The sequence below is a fragment of the Barbus barbus genome, assembly GCF_936440315.1.
Source record: "Barbus barbus genome assembly, chromosome: 49".
Classification (NCBI taxonomy): Eukaryota; Metazoa; Chordata; class Actinopteri; order Cypriniformes; family Cyprinidae; genus Barbus; species Barbus barbus.
Genome location: NC_136727.1, coordinates 19,424,289 through 19,446,489, shown reverse-complemented (window position 1 = coordinate 19,446,489; position 22,201 = coordinate 19,424,289). Strand labels below are relative to the sequence as shown.

General features: G+C 38.5%; 1 protein-coding gene across 4 annotated transcripts in view; it reads left to right on the top strand.

Moving 5' to 3' along the window:
• Positions 1–16,716, top strand: part of LOC306867758 (lisH domain-containing protein ARMC9-like) — a 44,872-nt gene extending 28,156 nt beyond the window's left edge. For 2 of the 4 annotated variants that reach the window (XM_079413612.1, XM_079413610.1), the window contains 3 exons: positions 2,661–2,769; positions 5,140–5,321; positions 15,889–16,716. In XM_079413612.1, the coding sequence (XP_079269738.1) occupies positions 2,661–2,769; positions 5,140–5,321; positions 15,889–15,920 (323 nt within the window). In that variant the 3' untranslated portion in view covers positions 15,921–16,716. Of the gene's footprint in view, positions 1–2,660; positions 2,770–5,139; positions 5,322–13,120; positions 14,098–15,888 lie in introns of those variants that run through there. The other 2 variants (XM_079413613.1, XM_079413611.1) reach the window with 1 other exon arrangement.
• Positions 16,717–22,201: the final 5,485 nt, after the last annotated feature.

Genomic DNA, 22,201 nt, shown 5'->3' with positions numbered 1-22,201 from the left:
TAAAACACTGAATACTGATATTTGAAATTATTTTGAAATGAACAGATACTTTGAATGAGAAATTAAAATCGCCAGTAGGTGGCAGCAAGTCACTGATAACAAGTCATTGCGACTGAAACGAATAAGTTAAACGGTTGATTCATTCAGGAACAAAACAACATCATCCTGTTGCTCAGAGATACAGTGCTGTAGCCGTTTGGAATAGCAAAAACAGGCAATATGGTGTCTAAAATGTAAGTCATCACCGTGGGGTGGTGATGGCGCAGTGGATAAGACACATGCCTTTGGTGTGAGAGACCCGGGTTCGAATCCACTGTGAGACACCAATGTGTCCCTGAGCAAGACACTTAACCCCTAGTTGCTCCAGAGGCGTGCGACCTCTGACATATACAGCAATTGTAAGTCGCTTTGGATAAAAGCGTCAGCTAAATGAATAAATGTAAATGTAAAATGTAAGTCTCTTAATATTAACTTATTGTTTATTGAACTATTGTATAAAATCAACATCACATTTGTAATCGTGCTTATTTTTGAAGATAAAAGGCACTCTTCATGTGATTTTGACCATATGAAATGATATACAGTATATATATACTAATTTTCTGCCCCCATATCTTGAATTTTGTGATCATTCTTAATGCATTTTATTAGACTGAATCATGCAGTGAAAGAATACACTCTAAATGCGCACACGCCATAGTCTAGACTTCCTCACGTGATGTAAGCGTGCACTTTGTAGGTGTTCTGTTTGGTTTTTGGAAAATACTTGATAATGTCAAATTGCACATCGTTAAAACAACAATTACGATATTATCGCAGACGATATATATTGCACACCCCTAATTGGTAGCCTTTTATTCTTTACTTTTTGAAACCTCCATTTGCCAGTTTAACAGCTCTAATAATGCCTGATGAGGTTAGAGAACACCTGACAAGAGATCAGAGACCATTCCTTCATCCAGAATCACTCCAGATCCTTCAGATTCACAGCTGCATGGTGGTGCTTCTTCTCTTCAGTTCACCTCACTCATTTTCTACAGGGTTCAGGTCAGAGGACTGGAATGGCCAGCAGAAGCTTGGTTTTGTGCTCACTGACCCATTTTTGTGTTGTTTTAGAGGTATGTGTTTGGATTATTGTCTGGTTGGAAGATCCAAACATGGCCCATTATAAGATTTCTAACAGAGTCAGTCACTTATTGATTTTTTATCTGTTGGTATTTGATAGAATCCATGATGCCATGTGTCTAACCAAGATGTCCAGGACCTCCAGCAGAAATATAGGTCCACAACATCAAAAATACAGCAGTATATTTCATTGTACACATGGGGTACTTTTTATCCCTGTGTTCACCAAACCCATCTTAAGTGTTTGCTGCTAAAAAGCTCGTTTTTTTCATCTGACCATAGAAGCCAGTCCCATTTGAAGTGCCAGTCCTGTCTGATACCTGCATTTGCTGGAGTTTGTTTTTGGATGAGCTAGGAGAATTTTTCTTGAAACCCTCCCAAACAACATGTGGTGATGTAGTAATTTTTTTTTAAGGTTTTCTGACCACGAGACTCAACTATTTTCTGCAATTCTCCATCTGTGGTCCTTGGAGAGTCTTTCGCCCCTCAAACTCTCCTTCTCACCGTGCATTAGGACGATATAGACACACGTCCTCTTCCAGGCAGTTTCGTAACATTTTCTGTTGATTGGAAATTCTTAATTATTGCCCTGATGGTGGAAATGGGGATTTTCACTGCTCTAGCTCTTTTCTTAAAGCCACTTCACTAATTTGTGAAGCTCAATTATCTTTTGCTGCACATCAGAAATATATTCTTTGTTTTTTCTCATTGTGATGGATGTTTAAGGGAATTTGGGCTTTATTTTCCCTCCTATTTATATTTCTGTGAAACCGGAAGCCATGACTGGATAATTTCATGTTCATAATCACCCTGGAGTGCTCAAAATTGTGACTATGAATGGGAATATACTTCAGAGATATTTTACTCATAAGAATTTCTAGGGGTGCCAATAATTGTGTCCAACGTGTGTTTGAGAAAAACATTTATTTCATAATTATATTTCCCCCCATTTTAAATTCTTACTATCCAATGAAAGGTTATATTGTTGTGAATTTTTAAATAAAATATCAAAAGGATTAACAATGCAGATTGATTTTCACAGCCTTCTTTGATCATATTTACCAAGGGTGCTTATATTTTTGGCCGTGACTGTATATGGGATTTATGGCTTTAAAAAGTCATCAGACAGTACTGCACCATATAACAGATAGTTCTGCTTCTACAGTCTGATTGGATGAGTCATGTTCAAAGCTGTTTGCAGTTACAAACACTAAAAATAGTGTGCAATTAAAAAAAGAAAAACATTATAAGAATTAGCTTCGCAAATCTCCTCAGTCTCTTTAAAATGACTTTCCTCTTTTAACACGTTTTTAGCATTTGTCTTAGCCATAATATTGTATCATCAAAATTATGGGGCAACTGAATTTATCTATCATTGACTTTCTCTGTTAATAGCTAATCTTATTAAATTTCCTTATAGCATCTCTCCTAGACCACACAGCTCTCAGGTCCTTCACTGTGGCGTGTGTGTGTTAATGATGTCAACCGCGTGTGAGGTGTGTGTGTGTGACATCTTTTGGTCTTTCTCCAATCAGCAACCGATTCGGAATGCTGGCGTTCCTCTGTGGAATCAGGGCTCATGGGGTCCCCAGAAAGACGTGTACCTCCACCAGGCCCGAACAACAACAACGGCCACTCATACAGGTGGGTTTGCTGCCCATTCCGTGTCTTTTTAGCCCAATATTACCCATCTCGGGATCTTCCACAACTGAGTTACGTTACCAAGAGGTTTAAAGATCCGGGTGCGACATTCCATGCTCACTGTGGCAAGACATATCTAAAATGTAAAGGCCCACAGGATGCAGTGTTATCAAGTGTGTCACAGGCTGTAACTTGGCTCTGGAAAGCAGCAAGCTGGAGAGAGACCAGAGGAATTTGGGGGTGGGAGCGAAGCATCGAACCTTAAGTTAGCAATGCCACAGGACAGACTTTTTCATGAGAATTAAACAACTGCTAAACAATCGGCTGATTCAGGTCCCTTCCTTCCCAAATCCCTGTCCAACCTGACTCCTGGAGACCCTTGGATGTAATCGCCCTGTGAACACGTGTATCACATTTTCTTGTATAAAGCTTCAATTTTAACCACATTCAGCAGAAAAACTGCCAAATTGAGCATATAAGCTGAATTCTTTGTTGTCTCGTTTATTCAGAAACAGCCGCCCCAGGTGTAAACTTGTCTAAGGGGAAGTTTACACCGAAAATTTTTTGTATTTCCATCGTTTTTCTATGGAAACATGCGCTAGATTAATGTGTTTGATCACTGTGCCTGTGTCTTTTGTCTGGCGTCAAAACTAAAAATGCACAAAGTTTCCTGTAAGGGGTAGGTTTAGAAATACAGGAAAATGGAAAATACAGTTGTACAGTATAAAAACCATTACGCCTATGGAATATCCCCACAATTCACAAAAACAAACGTGTGTGTGTGTGTGTGTGTGTGTGTGTGAGTGAGTTTGAGAGAGTGTGAGCGCGCGTGCCTGTGTGTGTGACTGTGTGTGTCTCAAGCACAACACATTCTAAATACTTGGTGCTCAGACTATGCATGCTCAGTGTCATTCTGTTATGTTTTTACTAAAACATGTACGGATTGACACTGAGCAACGGATGGGGCTGTTCGAACACGCAATGTTTTTACGCGTTTTTGCATTCCACTGCGCATTTCTATTGTTTTTTTTTTGTTCATATACGCTAGACAGATGCGTTTGACCACTAAATCACATATTTTGTAGTGTATTGTACATTCTAAAAACATGGTGCACAAATTAAAAGTAGTTAAAATAAATTTAATAAAAGTGTTTTTTCATTGCACTACCCTGGATTTTGTGTTTTTAAATGGAAATACCCATTTTGTGTGAACGGACCATAACTATGCATGCTAAATATAATTGTGGTATGTTTTATGTGTTATTGCATTTATTAAAATAAATTAGAATGCAATTCATAATGCAATGTAAGAACGTGTTGCATTCTCAAAACTGCCACAAGGGGAAATATAACAGGATAGGAACAAACTCAAATATGGAAACAAAGACGCCAATGCTTCACCAATGCATATTCTGAAAAGTTACAACTATGACACATAAACTAGAAATTTCAATTGCAAGAAAAAAAAAGTTGCAGTTACCTTTAATGTGTGGGATGAAATGGGTTGAGTTAAAATCTAGCAATTCTGAGTTTATTTTTCACAATTCTGTGCGGGGGGGGGGGGAGTCAGAATATTGAGAGATAAAGTCGCAATTACATTTTTATTTATTTATGTATTATTATTATTCATATTTTTTTCAGTGGTGATAACAGGCTTGCATTGTCCTGGCCCATTGTTTCAAAAAAGAAACGGATGAGACAGAACAACAATAGATGTCCTTGTATCTCTAGTCTAAATGTGTACAAAGACATTTTTATCACTCATAACTACTGAAGAAAATAAAAGAGCACAGCTGCTAGATGAGGATGTTAAGCATTTCACACCAAACCTAAGTATAATTTGGGTTTAACAGAAAACAGTTTGGAATATGAGAAATACTTGAATTGTTAACATCGTATAGAAAGCTACAAATAATATATTTCCTGCCTCATTCTTTGAAAACATTTCCACACATATGATCGGTAAAATAACTTTTTTGTAATTTTTTTTTTTTTAACTCTGTTGGTTGTTGAAATACATTTTGAGTTGCTGAAATAGTTTAACTTGTGTAAATAGTCAAGTTAATGTTTAGCTTTATTAAGCTAAAATGCCATTTCTATATTTTTAGCTAAAATTTATACACAAAAGAGCCTTAAGGACCCTATTCTTGTGTGTGTGTGTATATATGTATATATATATATATATATATATATATATATATATATACACACACACATTGTATATATTCTGTGTGTTACAATAAAATGTCTATAAATTCTTCAACTAGATATATTTGATTGAGAAGCTCGTCTGCTAGTCACTCTGAGCAGCACTGGACGAAGGAAAAGTTTAAATGTAGACTTGGTATCATTCATTCGTTCTTTCCTTTCTAGTGGCCAGAACGTGGGCTTTGCAAGCCGGCCTAAGATTCCTCGCACCCCTGACAGTGACGCAGGCAGTTCTGCCAGGTCTCGTCTGCCCCCGCTGGCCCCCCAGTTCTCCAACAGCGAGCCCCAGCAGAGCTGCAGTAGGCCCGGGTCGTCAGGGGGCTCCGGCGGGCGGCCCAGCCAACAGAGTGAGTATTTCACTTGACTTCCCCATCAAAACTGACAGTCTCAAACAAAACTTATCTATGAGATCACACACCAATCCCACCCATGTTTGAAGACCAACCTTGCGAAATTGAAATCTGATGGTTGATTGACCATTTGTATGTTTACAGTTTAAGTAAACACGCCTTTGTTATATACTTTTATTCTCATGTGTACCATATGTTGTGTGTCATAATTGTGGGCTCTTAGACACCATGACAGCCCATTCCTTACCGTGATTTTACTACGGTTAAAAACTGTCGCTAACAGTTCCAGTTCACATTACTCTGTATGTCCTTAAAGGGATAGTTCACCCATTAATTACTCAACCTCATGTTGTTCCAAACCCGTAAGATCTCTGTTCATCTTCAGAACACAAATTAAGATATTTTTGATGGAATCTGAGAGCTCTCTGACCCTCCATAGACAGCAAGGATCCTTACACGATCAAGGTCCAGAAACATAGCAAGGAGATCGGGAAAATAATCCATGTGACCTCAGGGGTTCAGCCGTAATTTTACGAAGCTAAAAGTATCATCTGATCGACGTCTTGAGGTGTGGTAACCGTAGTACAAGCAGAATAATTGACTTCGGTTCATTGAATTCTTATAAAATAATGCAGACCCGAAGTGTCACGGCATAGCGACCTCAGGTGTGCATTATTTTCTAAGAAATCAACGGCCCGTCATCAATTATTCCTTATTTAAACTAATACTTTTAAAAGTATTTTTTAGACGCAAAATAAATGCAATCCTTAACAGTACATTAAATAATTAATAATAAAACAAGCTATACAATAAGAAATGACAATACAATATTCAATTTTATAAAATACTACACTCAAAATTAATCATAATGTGCGTAATTTGTGTAGCAATCAGATGACACAAGTTGCAATGCGGGGTTGCCAAGTCTGCGTAACAAAACCAACCCAACTGGAATTCAAAACTATCCCAATCACATTCCTGCGGGAAATGGCTATCAAAACCTCCTTGCGGGGGTTCTACCTCAGTAAAAATTGTTTAGCAGGAAGGAGGGGTATTTCGCTTCAACCTGCGGACTTACAAAAAATAATAATAATAAACCTGCGACAACGGTATTAACGTAGCCTGACAACCGAGGACTTAGCAATACTATTGCAACGTATGCATTTGATTCAACTAAAAAGAACCAAATTATAATATTCATTAGTTCAGGAATCAGACTACACTGATGGTGTTTTATGTTTATGATTCAATAAAATGAGCCAACTCTTAAGAGTCATTCTTTCAGGACTCAGACTACACTGGTTGTTCTGTTCACTTTTGATTTAGTGAGCTAGTATATTTAAACACTTTTTTTTTTTGTTAAAAAAATTGATTTTTATTCATTTATTTTTGCATTTTAATACTAATTAATCATTTTAACAATACAGTATTTTTTATTTTGTTTTACATTTACACAGAATTGTATTTACAGAGAGGAAATATGAAGTTCAACCCTGCCAATAATGAGCACCATACAAAATTTGGTGTATTTTATCAATTTTTCTGACAGCCAAAACCTCGTTTTTCTTGTGATGGATTGTTTGTGTCTCATGTTCTTCATAAAACATGTTGCTTCCTTGTGCTCGTATTTGATCAACATATAAATCACATTTGAACAATGAACGGAACCGGTTTAATGGAAATCTTGTAGTTTAGGTCGACCGGTGTTCCCAGAGTATTGGATTCCACACAGGAAATCTTGGGTTAGGAGTTGTTAACAGTTTAGGCTCACATTATTTTACATTAAGTGATGACTAAATTAAATAAGAGAGTAAAGTGGATTTTTATAAATAGTAATCTCAAAGGCTTTAAGACAGTCAGTGGTGATAATATTTAAGAAAAATAGAAAGCAATGATTATTAATGCAAATATGAAGATGTTTGACTTGAGATAAGGGAACACTTTGTGTCTTTATTTGTTGACTCTCTCATTCAGTCATTTGTTCTTGTTTTTATTGGAACAGATGTCAAGCAGTATGAAGAACAGCTGCAGGACAGCTGAGTGTGTCGTGACGTCAAACCATAGTGTGTCTTGGAGATTCGAAGACGTCTTAACATATGCATTAACGTTTCATTTCAATTAGCTGATGAAAGTGAAGGGTACTTGGTTTAACAAGTTACACTTAGACTGCTATAACCCAAATAATATAAGTGAGTGATCATTTAATTCTAATCAGATTTAGGTTCTCTTCTGCGGAATTACCATCATTTGTACATAAATACATTTATTAATTCACCAGACACTTTCAACCAAAGTGACTTGCAAATGAGGAACATATGTGTTTTCCTCTGAACCTAGTGTGTGCCAATTCTTCTTAGTCTTCTGAGTGGTTGCTAGGGCATTCTCTGTTGTTTCTATGTGGTTGCTAGGATCTGGGCTGTTGCTAGGTGGTTGTTTACAGTTTTTCGGTAATTGCTAGGGCGGTTAGGGTATTCTGGAATGTTTTTAGGTGTTTAAGGTGTTCTGGGTGGTTGGTAGAGTTTGTTGCTAGGGCATTCTGGTGATTGACATGGTGTTCTAGGAGGTTGCTATGGTGTTCTGGGCTGTTACTTGGTTCTTGCTAGGTTGGTGCTATGGAGTTTTAGGTGGTTGCTAATGTGTTCTGGATTGTTACAGTGTTTGGGTGGTTGCTAGGGCATTCTGGAATGTTTTTAGGTGTTTAAGGTGTTCCAAGTTGTTGCTGATTAATTCAGGGTGATTGATAGGGTGTTCTTGATGGTTGGAAAGGTGTTTGTTGCTAGGGCATTTTGGATCATTGATATGATGTTTTGGGAGGTTGCTAAGGTGTTCTGGATTGTTGTTACCATGTTTGAGGTGGTTGCTAGGCTGTTCTGGAATGTTTTTTGTGTTAAAGATGTTCTGGGTGGTTGCTAAGATGTTCTAAGTTGTTGCTAATGCATTCAGGTGTTCTGGATGGTTGTTAAGGTGTCCTGGGTGATTGATAGTATGTTCTGGGTTCTTTTTAGGTTCTTGCTATGGTGTTTTAGGTGTTCTGCTGCAGTGTCTGGGTAGTTGCTAAGGTGTTCTGGATTGTTACAGTGTTTGGGTGGTTACTAGGGTGTTCTAGAATGTTTTTAGGTGATTTTGATGTTCTGGGTGGTTGCTAATGCATTCAGGGTGATTGATAGGGTGTTTTGGATGGTTGCTAAGGTGTTCTGGGTAGTTGTTAGGGTGTCATGGGTGATCGATAGGGTGTTCTGTGTTCTTTTTAGGTAGTTACTATGGCCTTTTATGTGTTCTGCTACAGGGTTTGGGTGGTTACTAGATTTTTCTGGGTGGTTGCTACAGTATTTTGGGTTGTTGCTTGGGTGTTCTGGATTGTTACCTTGTTTGGGGTGGTTGCTAGAGTGTTCTGGAATATTTCCAGGCATTTGAGGTGTTCTGGGTGATTGCTAAGGGGCTCTGGGTGATTAATATGGTATTCTGGGATGTTGATAAGTGGTTAGAGTTTTCTGGGTTCTCGTTAAGTTGTTGCTACAGTGTTTTGGGTGGTGGCTAGGACGCTCTGAGTGATTGACAGGGGTTCTGGGTGGTTGGTAAGGTGATTTGTTTGTTGCTAGGTGTTTGAAAGAACATTCTGGGTGACTGATATGGTGTTGTGGGAGGCTGCTAAGGCATTCTTGATTTCTGAGTTGTAAAGTGGCAGGTAATTCATAGAGCATAAATGGTTACCTGGGTGTCCTGGGTTGTTGCTACAGTGTTTTGGGTGGTTGCTAAGGTGTTGTGTCTAGATGGTTGTTGGGGTGTTCAGCGTTTGATAGGGTCTTCTGGGTGGTTGCTAAGGTGTTTTGGCTCGTTGCTAAGTTACTCAGAGTGGTTGCTAGAGTGTTGTAGGTGGTTGCTGGGCCATGGCTGTGTGGTTGCTAAGGTGTTTTTTATTTAATTATCAATTATCTAATAATTCTTAAATCAGTCAAAATAATCTTGTTTTCAGTTTGAAATAAGATTATTTTGCTTACCCCATTATTTTGCTCACTTAATTTTGACTTTCTTCTGAAAACAAGACAATAATTTTTACTTGTCTAGAAATTGCTTCTTGATTTAAGAAGTTTTAGATATATTTGGACAAGAAACAAGACAAAAACTCAAAGTTTTTGAGTTTGAAAACAAAAAAGTAGAAAAGCATTTTTTGCAGTGCACCATTCAAGGATAAACACCTTTATAGGATTAAAAGACGTTTGAGCGACAACTACGGTCTACAATCAACAAGGGTTGTTGTTAAGATGTTACATGAATTTAGTCAGGGGAAATAAACCACTGTAAATCTTCATTTTAGCACTTGAATCATGGAAGCAGCTGACGGGCTAAACGCAAGGTGTTTCTCCGTCTTGAAACAGGCTGTTGCAGGCTGACGCTAGCTATGGCTTGAGCTGAGTGATACTAATATTACTGTACATTAAACGGTATGCTTTACTTGTAGGTTGAACAGTTCTCAAATCGACTTCATGTCCGCGTAATAGCTTACTGATATGTAATACAAATGTTAAGGTCGAGACTGAGGAGCATTTTTACAAAGGGTAGCAAACTAATGTAGCGATAACGTAACTTACAATCTTCATATCGCAACAGCAGCCTCACGAAAAACAAAACAATAAAAAAAAAAAACAGCAGCCTCACGCGGTAATCACCATTTAAACTGGAACACTTTTAAACCATTTAAAGTGCACATACACGGTTAGTTTTCGCATTTTAAATAACAGATAAGCACGCGCCTAATGCATGACTCTTGTAATCGTCTTTACCTTGATTACAACTGTCATCAATCAAAACCTTATTAGCGCGACACTGGGTTGATTTATCCAGCCAAGAGCTGTAGTTTGCATATCAGTGGTCGGGTGTTTTAAGCCACCGTTCAGTCTGTATTTCACACAGCGCGATGAGAAACGGCTTGAGCTGCTCCGAAACACAGGACATCAACTCAGAACATGCACAAGAGAGGTGGTGCTGTTATTTTTTAAATAGCTTTAAAATTAACATATCAATCATACAATTAGGGAATTGAATATACTTTCATTTTAAATTATTCCGAGCCCACCTGGAGGATCCACCGTATTAAAACAATATTATATTTTCTGGCCACATTTAAGAAATAAACTAAGAAAAGTAGTTTGCATCATTACCGCCCAGTGAAATGCTCTCCGACAGCAAATGCAATGAGTTTGCTTCCTTCTTTTCTGAGAAGATCAATAATATCAGAAAGGAGATTGGCACATCCTCAAGTTATGCAGAGGTCACACAGATTCAACCGCAAATCAAAAAGAAGTGACTATGTGTGTTTTTAAAGAAATTGATAACAAAATTTTGGAAGAAATAGTACAGCACCTTAAATCTTCAACCTGCTATCTTGACACACTTCCCACATCCTTTTTCAAAAATGTGCTTAACTGTTTAGAAGCTGATCTCTTAGAAGTGGTGAACGCCTCACTTCTTTCTGGGACTTTTCCAAACTCCCTTAAAACTGCAGTTGTTAAGCCCCTTCTGAAAAAGCGCAATCTTGATAACACCATGTTGAGCAACTATAGACCCATATCAAATCTTCCTTTCATAGGTAAGATTATTGAAAAGGTAGTTTTTAATCAGCTGAACAACTACTTAAAGTCAAATGGATACCTGGACAATTTTCAATCTGGTTTCCGAGCACATCACAGCACAGAGACAGCACTCATTAAGATAATAAATGATATTCGCGTCAATTCTGATTCTGGCAAAATATCAGTGCTGGTACTACTAGATCTTAGTGCTGCGTTTGACACTGTCGATCATAACATACTTTTAGAGAGACTGGAAAACTGGGTCGGGCTTTCTGGGATGGCACTCAAATGGTTCAGGTCATACTTAGAAGGGAGAGGTTATTATGTGAGTATAGGAGAGCATAAGTCTAAGTGGACGGCCATGACATGTGGAGTCCCACAAGGCTCAATTCTTGCACCGCTCTTGTTTAACCTGTATATGCTCCCACTAAGTCAGATAATGAGGAAGAACCAAATTGCCTATCACAGCTATGCTGATGATACCCAGATTTACCTAGCCTTATCTCCAAATGACTACAGCCCCATTGACTCCCTCTGCCAATGCATTGATGAAATTAACAGTTGGATGTGCCAGAACTTTCTTCAGTTAAACAAGGAGAAAACTGAAATCATTGCATTTGGAAACAAAGATGAAGTTCTCAAGGTGAATGCATATCTTGACTCTAGGGGTCAAACAACGAAAAATCAAGTCAGAAATCTTGGGGTGATTCTGGAGACAGACCTTAGTTTCAGTAGTCATGTCAAAGCAATAACTAAATCAGCATACTATCATCTCAAAAATATTGCAAGAATTAGATGTTTTGTCTCCAATCAAGACTTGGAGAAACTTGTTCATGCCTTTATCACCAGCAGGGTGGATTACTGTAATGGTCTCCTCACCGGCCTTCCCAAGAAGACCATTAGACAGCTGCAGCTCATCCAGAACACTGCTGCCAGGATTCTGACTAGAACCGGAAAATCTGAGCATATCACACCAGTCCTCAGGTCCTTACACTGGCTTCCAGTTACATTTAGGATTGATTTTAAAGTACTTTTACTCGTTTATAAGTCACTCAATGGCCTAGGACCTAAATATATTGCTGATATGCTCACTCAATATAAACCAAACAGACCACTCAGATCATTAGGATCGAGTCAGTTAGAAATACCAAGGGTTCACACAAAACAAGGGGAGTCTGCGTTTAGCTATTATGCGGCCCGCAGCTGGAACCAGCTTCCAGAAGAGATCAGATGTGCTAAAACATTAGCCACATTTAAATCAAGACTCAAAACTCATCTGTTTAACTGTGCATTTGAATGAGCATTGTGCTATATGTCCCAACTGACTGCAATTAATTTTATGTATAATCATTTTCTTTAAATTTATTTTAAATCATTTTCTATATCATTTTAAAATTCCTTGTTTTTATTATTCTTATTTCCATGTTTTTATTGATTTTAATGTCTATTTCACCTTCTTTTATGTAAAGCACTTTGAATTACCACTGTGTATGAAATGTGCTATATAAATAAACTTGCCTTGCCTTGCCTTGCCTTGCCCTCTCTTTCAACTTTAAACTGACTCCTTGTGAACGGTAAACCCCGCCAACTTTTGAGTTGATTAGCCATCTCAATCATTTTGACATTGACGTGTGTTGTCAGACCCCCAAGGCAGATCAGCCTAAAAATGTAAAAACTTTGAAACAACCAACAGAGTACTGCGTAATGGAGTGCAGCAGTGCAAGAATGTCAAATATTGGGGCGGACAGCAAAATCAATCAATGTCTATGGCGGTTATGGCACTGCATTATAGTAGTACTATAGTAAATTAAATAAATGAAAAACGAGAATTTTGGTGAAATAATTTCACAGCTTAATGATCTTAAAAGTAAAATTTTTCCTCAATGGAAAATGTAATGTGGATATGTCTTCACCATATGATCATGATGGTATGCTGTTGCGTCTGTGCTATAATTTAAAAGACGTGTATTATTTATCTGGTCTCTGAACAGCTGTCTGAAATATGATGATGATTGATCACTTCACATGCCCGTCTCATGGTTTATCTGTAAATGTAATAATCTTTTACAGTGACTGATTATACTCTTATTCTTTTTATAAACAACAAAATTCTCCCCTCCACCCTCTTTAGGGATAAATGGGTTAACCGCTAATTAGAGAAACTAAACCAGTTCTAAACATGCCGAGCGTGTTTATAATATTCCGTACCTTCTTTTCACCTTCCAGGCAGCCAATCTCAAAGAAAGTAAAAAAGAGCTTTCAGCAGGAGAAGGCTATTGCCAGAGGAGCATCCAACTTCCTGTAACAGCATCCAAGTTTTTTATCGCAGTCAGGCCAACAGAGACGGCCGTGGGCCTGTGGAACAAAGCTGAGGATTGTGGTTTAGGAGGGCCTTTCAGCCCCTGCCACAGAGCACCTCTGTAACACAACACACTTGGGCAATAATCACAACAAGTGCTTTCATTATCCCACAACCTTCCAACGCCTGGCGCTCTGCTCCTGCTTTGTTACTCTTGAACCTCGACCACCCTCGCTCAAAGGAAGCAGATAGATGTCAAAACAAAGAAGAACGAAGGGGTTTTCTTTTTTGCATGAGTGTGCTTTGTAAAATAGACCTGGTAGAAGAAACTAATACAGGTAAAAATTGAGCTAACAGATTGATGTTTATACCTGTTGTTTTTCGATTTTAGGTTCGTTTTGTGCTTTGAAGTCACGAATTGTTGTGCATTAAATACATTTTATACAAAAATGTCCTGTTGCATCATACTACAAAATACAAAAAAAAAAAAAAAAAGTAATTTCAAACTATTTAAGACAAGTTATTTGTATCATTTTATGTATATTGGCTATATAAAACAATTTTTTCCACAATATTTGGATCAGACTGGCAGAAGATGAGAAGTCCTACTGTGTGTCATGTATATTTGTGCAAACGAAGCCCAACAGTGCCGAACTCATGTCTGTAATTCTTCTATTTTGGGTTTGTTAATCCTCTCTTTTATTTGTTCTCTTATTTCACATACTTACCTGTTTGTCTCAAATATCTGTGAGGCGTGAGTTCCAGCAGTACTTGGAAAAGCATTTGAATAAATGAATGTAATGAAGATATGAAGGTACTAATAATAACACGCTTGTTTGAATATGAGATCAAAAGTCAATAATGACAAAGAATATCATTGTCTGAATAAAATGTGTGCTTGTGTAAAATTCATGGTTATATGCTGGGTTATAAAACATGCAAAAAAGTCCACCTGACCTTGAACCATAACACGGGCCAATAAGCATCTGCTTAGCAACTGCATAAAAATGTGCTGAACAACCAGCCAAAACACTTCAGCCACTAAGCAATAGGCCAGTAACCATTCAGAACAGCAAAGTAGAAAAGAAACCATAAACATTACTTACACTATCAGAGAAAAAAATCTATTTTATATATATTTTTACATTAACAATGTAATCAATATTCTATTTATTAAAGACAAGTATGAATCTCATTAAGTTACTGTTTTTAAGCATTTTACATTTATACCAAAATAATAACTCAATGCAGTAACAATTTAAACAACATATTTTATTTGTTAAGTTATGTTCAGCTATTCTTTTTAATAGTTAGCTTTTAGCTATTTTTGAATTTTTCGAATCATCAAAGCTTGTAAAATATTGGTCACAGATGCAGAGATGTACTTTAAATTTCACCAAGCTTACTAAAAACTCCCACAGATCATGTTTTAATGCTCTGTAAGCCTTATTTTGACGTAAAAGTGTTATATCTAAGGCCCTGTTTACACTAGTGTGTCTACACTGGTGTTTTCACTGCGTTACAGAAACGATTTCCCGTCAACACCACACAACCGAAAATAATGTCACATGACCATTCATGCAGGTGCAACCATAGATATGTATAGGTAGATACATGGCGGACTCGTCTACATGCTGAGAGCGGTCGAATGAGGCATCTACATATACATATCTATGGGTATAACAATGAGCATGATGTTATTGTTTACACGGTCATCAAGGATACGCAGAGTGAATGTGGGCAGCCACGCCATCGTTTTCAAAAGTCTCCGTTTTGGTCCGTTTATACTGAAAAGTAGCCCACATGACTTTTTCAAGCTAAAACGGGATCTGCAGCGTTTTCGAAAGTCTCCATTTTTCGAGGGTCGAAAATAAAAGTCGTGTTTTAAAATGAAAACGCACTAGTGAAAACAGCCTAAGTGTGTGAGTTGTTTACTTTTTTTTATTAGTCTTCTCATTAGCACCATTAAATTGCTTTTGGGATTTATCACATGAACCAATCACAGCTGAACATAACCAGTCCTATCCAGTCATATCGCGATGAAACGCTCCTGCTGCATAGCAATGTTATAACAACTACCCAGAAGACCCTAACAATGCCCTTACCAACCGTATGGCACATCCCAACATTAGCAACCATCCAGAAGACCCTAACAATGCCCTTACCAACCGTATGGCACATCCCAACATTAGCAACCATCCAGAAGACCCTAACAATGCCCTTACCAACCGTATGGCACATCCCAACATTAGCAACCATCCAGAAGACCCTAACAATGCCCTTACCAACCGTATGGCACATCCCAACATTAGCAACCATCCAGAAGACCCTAACAATGCCCTTACCAACCGTATGGCACATCCCAACATTAGCAACCATCCAGAAGACCCTAACAATGCCCTTACCAACCGTATGGCACATCCCAACATTAGCAACCACCCAGAAGACCCTAACAATGCCCTTACCAACCGTATGGCACATCCCAACATTAGCAACCATCCAGAAGACCCTAACAATGCCCTTACCAACCGTATGGCACATCCCAACATTAGCAACCACCCAGAAGACCCTAACAACTGCAATGCAATGTACTGACAACAACCAGCTACTCCCATCATGGCAGAAAGTAAAGCCCACTCCATTTTCTCCAGTAAATGTAGTTTAACTAAAGTGACTAATGTGTTTTATTTGGCAGGTGTTTTGCTATCTACCAGTCAACTGCTCTGACGACAGCACTGTTTCTCCAGCTTCCTGGACGGTGCACTACAACAACGGGACACAAAAACAGCCCTGCAAAACAGGAATTATTTAATCTAACTTCAGCTGCGTCCTACAATCCTCTCTTCCTTTCGTTCTCTCTCCATATCCTGCTTTATTCTAGCTGTCATGGTCTGTCCATGTGCATCCTGTGCTTCAGGGGGATTTTTCCTGCCCCCCACCCTTGGCCTGAAAGTGGACCATATTTGGAAGTGGACCATACCTCTGTTTCTGTTCCCTAAAACAACACCTCCTTTGCAACCAGCTATTGGCAGACGTGAGTGTGCCCTACAGATTATGTCGTCTAATCGGCCCCTTGGGAATGAGGAAGTCCAAAGGAAACCAATCAAAGAGTAAGTTATTTGTTGTTAACGATGGATAAAGCTGGGCTTGTCTTAGCAGATCCTAAGGCAAGGTTGCAGAGTTACTAGATCCGGAGATGTCGAGTTAAAGCATGGCAGTGTCCTTCTAGCAGAAGCGTCCATGGGGGACGCTTAGACATGTCCACGGGGGACGAGCTCTCGGGACATGTTTTTATGTTTCAAGCTGAGCTGTTTTGAGCATCTGAATCCTCAGCTGTGTTGTACCTTGCATTTGCAGATTTCCTGCAGGCCTTGGCATTGTGACAACCCTGCGGGCAAGCACTCAAAAAGCAAAGCAGATGAATGCATGTTTAACCTTTAGTTCAGAGTGTTTATGTAAAAATGTATTAAAACTATTATTGTCACCTCATACCAGATTCAATAAAAAAATTGTCTTGTACTGTAGTGGAATCGCACCTTGCGTTGTTTACAGTAGTTTCGGGCCTGGATATTTAATGCTCAAAGCATCTCAGTCATATTAAAATACACAATACAGCAATAGCTATCATGTGAAACTCATATTACCGTTTATACAAGGTTTGTATATTTTTGTACATATGTTATGGTAATATCAATTTTACCAAGTATTCTTTGGATTAATTCACTTCCAGAATAAAACTTTCCTGATAATTTACTCACCCCCATGTCATCCAAGATGTGCATGTCTTTCTTTCTTCAGTCGAAAAGAAATTAAGGTTTTTGAGGAAAACATTCTAGGATTTTTCTCCATATAGTGGACTTCAACGGGGACCAACAGGTTGAAGGTCCAAATTGCAGTTTCAATGCTCTACATGATACCAGTCGAGGGTCTTACCTAGCAAAACGAGCTGTCATTTTCAAAAAAATAAAACATTTATACTGTATACTTTTTAACCATAAATGCTCATCTTGCACTAGCTCTGTGATGCATGTCCACAACTTTTCACATTACGAAATCCCGCTGAAAAGGTCACATGTGACATAGGCAGAAGTAGAACTTCATCTGGTTTTCTCCTCCAACTTCAAAATTGTCCAAATTCATTGTTTAACGTTTTTTTTTTCTTTGTGTTTTTTTGTAAAGAGCATTTGATTTAGTCTTTGAACATTTGCTTTGTAAACGCTGGGTAAGTTTACTTTTGGGTAAGTTAAGCCTATGTCATGCGTGACTTTTCCAACGTGACTACGTAATGAGTGAAGTTGTGGACGTGCATTGTAGTGACCAATCTTTTCACTAGATAAGACCCTTATTCCTCGACTGGGGTCATGTAGAGCTCCTTGAAGCTGCATTGAACCTGCAATTTGGACCTTCAACCCGTTGGCCACCATTGAAGTCCAATATATGGAGAAAAATCCTGGAATGTATTCCTCAAAAATCTTAATTTCTTTTCGACTGAAGAAAGACATGGACATCTTGGATGGCATGGGGGTGAGTAAATTAACAGGAATTTTTTTTTATTATTATTCTGGAAGTGAACTAATCCTTTAATATGCAGCCTCCAATTCTGGCATCAACACACATGGGGCCTGTCCAAAAACCACTTTTTTGATCTTGGGCACTTGAGAGAGCGTGTCCACAACAGGACGTACGTGCACAAAACTGCCCCAGGTCTTAAAAACCCCAAAATGCCACAACTCAGGACCCTTAACGCACACTCCACACTTCGGACCAGTATTCGAGGCTAAGCGTATGCCATCGGGCATCATGTTCAGGTATTCACATGCCCTGAAATCGCAAGATGTCAAGGAAATATTCCATTGTATGTTAATTAGATATTACATATAATTTGGTAGCAAACTGTAAAGTGTTGTAGTGTTTTATTGGTGCAAAGGAGAGTATGTTTATTTTGTATGTTTATCATTTATTATCAACTGCTTTTTATTTAATTAGAAGCACCACAATTACTAAATTGTGCCATCTGTTTTAGGGACTACTAAATATACATATAGAAGTTTATTGGAAAGTGCAAATTAGACAATGTGTAAATGAAGCTCTGAAAACTTTACTTACATTTTTACATTATATTGTAAGTGTGTCCCATTGGATAGTCAAATGTTCTACAGATAGCCTGCCTTGTGGTCTTCACACCCATTTGAACACTTGAGCCAACTACAGGAAATATGTCAAGTAGGTAGTCAAGTGCAAAGACCACAAGTGTGGGTTTTGAGACAGGCGGTCTGTTGAATGCGTCAGTCCACTCTCACAGTGGAATGGTTTACACCAAGGATCTCCAGCCCTGCTTCAGTAGATCTATCGTCCCACAGACTTCATTTCCAACCCTGATCCAACACATCTGCCTGTCAAGTAACCCTGAAAACCTTGATTAGCTGGTTCAGGTGTGTTTGATTTGTGTTGGAGCTGAAAGCTGCAGGACGGTAGCTCGCCATGAGCAGGGTTGGAGATCCCCTGGTTTACGCACTGAACTGTAAACTTCCCATGTCCATGTTGGCTCAGGCTCAAGTCAGTCTAATGTAAATTTGGCACAAATCTCAATGCACAATGTCCGCATGCAGCTTGACTTTTGTATCCTCATGGACAACAGTGTTCGAAAGCTCAACTAGGTAGAGCACATGCGACGAATGCACCGGTCTGCACTCACGGTCAGTGGAATATACTTTGAATGACTTGCACACTTGACTGTGCACTACACTGAGCAGAAAGCAGCAAATGAAGTGTACTTGAACTGAAACTGAAGTTCTTAAGTGACTGATTTGAAGCACTTTAGATGCCAATAAAAAGCTTTGATTGGTTCATGTGATAAATCCAAAAAGCAAGTCATAAAAGCAGTCATAAAAACAGTGCTCCTTACATGAAGTGGCTTGACTCCAATTGGGTTTATTGTTAGCCTATTGCTATTCTAACAAGAAGGGACTAACAGGAACATAAAATACATATTATAACTGATACATTTTGGTGTTCAATCAAACTTTTCTTGAAAAATTTCTCTCAGCTCAACAGTTTTCAGGAATTGAATCAGTGTATTCTGGGAAATAAATGCAATTCTGCTTTAAATTTTGCAGAAACATGACATATCTCTGACGTGTGTGTGTGTGTGTGTGTGTGTGTGTGTGTGTGTGTGTGTGTGTGTGCGCGCTTGCGTCAGCCAGAGACCGCTCAGGAAGGACCAGCTGAAAGCATCTATGTTGTATTAGCGAAAGCCAAATGTGTTATCTTCTTCCTTTGTGAAACATAGACCAAAGGCAACTAGATCTGCTTACAACACTGGACTGTGTATGCTATTTGTCCACAGATTCTCTCTTTCAAGACCTCTGCATCTGTATAATTGAAGAAAGTTTAACAATCAACTTGAAAGCCAGTAATATAATGCTTGCAAAACACTCTCAATCGGCAATTTGTAACTGTCCGATTTTGATGAATTGGTGGCTAATTCGTATGAATTTGTACATTTTTATACAATGTGATTATGCCCTGCTGACAGTTAGGTTTAGGGGTGGGACCATACCTGTCAACATTTGGGTACCAAAATCTGGGAGACCAGGGGCCATGATGGTAGATGAACAAATTCAGAGTTACAGGATTAGTTTCGAGTTAACAAAACCAAACCACTCCACTCCAGCTTTGTTGGTACCATGATGCTGATCATCAACTCAGGCTTTGATCCTGAGTTTGTGGAGCATGTGCACATGAATGTGTGACATCATGGTGAAAAGCCAATCATGAGCCTTGGACAATTTTTTATTATTTTTTTAGTAGTGCTCTTTTATTTGGAGCAAGAGAAACTGGGGGAGTTACTTTTTTGTGTGTGTCAGACATGTCACTTTGCTCACATCTGATTGGTCTAATTTCAGTTCGAGATCTCTAACCCAGAACATAACCTGCCCGGAGCAGGTTATCTGTGGAGTGCAAGTTACTATGGCAACGAACACAGCTAAAAACCAAGCCACTTTCATGGTACCTAAAATCCAGGATTGGTGCAAACTAAACTGAAACTTACCTGGCTAGCCAGCTAATCCAGCTTCATGGTACAGGCCCCAGTCCAGCTGTTCTTTGCCAGAGCACCGCTTGACTCTTCTCCTTCCATTTCTACCACTGACTGCAACTGGGTTGTAGGTTGCCAGGTTGAGTTCACAAATGGTTTGAAATGAGTTTATTGTGTCGGTTGTGTGAGGTGATGTTTAATACAAGATCTGGCAACTGGACAACCTTGGAATAAAATATTGATGTGATTATTAATTTAACTAGGTTTGGGCCATACAAATGACAGGAGTTCCCCGAGAGAAATAACAGAATGGGAGGGGGGCTGGAGATGGGTGAAAAATACAGGAGACTCCAGGGAAAAACAGGAGTGTTGACCGGTATGGGTGAGACTTCATGCCTACGTTTTTCTAAAAATCGTACATTTTCATTCAAATCACATCATACAAATTCATAAGCAATTTTCATAGCATAACATAATATTTTTGGAACAAAATGGATGACTACATCGGCGCTGATAGGCTAGAGCAACAACATAATGCATTACTGGCATCACCCCCCCTCTCTCTCTCTCTCTCCCACTTCACTTCCTGTCCACTCTACACTGTCATGTCCTAATAAAAGGTAAAAAAAAGGCTGACTGTTTTGCTAGGGATAATTTAATAGCATTTTGTGTACCAGAAACACACATTTAATCATATTTTCACACTTTTTTGCTTAAAATATTCAGTAACACATTACAATAAGGTGTCATTTGTTAACATTAATGTATGAATGAACAATGAATTTATTACACTCTTTATTAATCTTCGTTAATGTTAGTTAATAAAAATACAGTCGTTCATTATTAGTTCATGTAAGTTCACAGTGCATTGTGATTTTAATAATGCATTAGTAAATGCTGAAATTAGCATTAATATGAATAAATGCTGTAGAAGTATTGCTCATTCTTGGTTCATGTTAACTAATGAACCTCATTGTAAAGTGTCACCAAATGTTTTTACTGACAAGGATGTCTCCACAGTGATTAAGCATGTCCACGGGGACAACAATGCATCTGCAAGTAATCTGAGTGTTTAAAACGAAAGGTCAAACTAGGAATTGAACTGTTATCTGATCCCATAGTAACCTTTATTAAAACTTAATAGAGGGCGACGACAGAAATACATAGAAATAACTCTGCAATACAGGATTGAGGGAAATCATCCGAGTGACGTTAAAGCACCCAAAGAAGACGTACTCATAAATCTCGCTTCCAGAAAGTGGATGTGTATTGGGACAGGAGGAAGGGGGAAGTGCTGGCTCTGTGGCGGCGTCTGTTATCAGTAAAGCACACCGCCGTCTCCAGATAAACACGGCTGATGGAGTGTCCGCGAGCACATTGACGGCCCTTCACTGAGACATGATCTCAAACTTGCCTCTGTACTTCAAAAGCTACACTTCAATGAAAACACAATGATTTTTGGCACGTAAAACATGTTGTGCTCTGCTGCTGACTCTCACTGGTCGTGTTTGTTTTCATGACACTTGTTTCTAGTCCTTCTTTACCATGCCAGGCAACTCTAAGACCACCTGGACAGTGACTCATTATGTCATGTGCAGCTGGTTTCCTCGTATTGTCCTTTGACTTCATGTCTTTCTTGCTTAAACCAAGCCATTAGATGCACCTTAGCTTTTTATAAGTACTGATGTTTGCAAGCATTACTATAAGGATAGCTACTATAAAGGCACATTTAGGAAAACTTAGTTTTTTGTGTGTGTGTGTGTGTGTCAAAATGTGTGATCAAAAAATGTGTTTTATAGCAATAAAGTGTTTGTTCTAATATACAGTATATAAATAATGAAATAATTGTACGTGTTTATTGATTCAACCACATAGAAATGCACTAAAATATAATATTCAGTGAAAAACTGCAAATCATGTTTTATTGTACTTTATTAAAAGGTCAATCTAAACCGGAAAAGTTCTTCTTGTA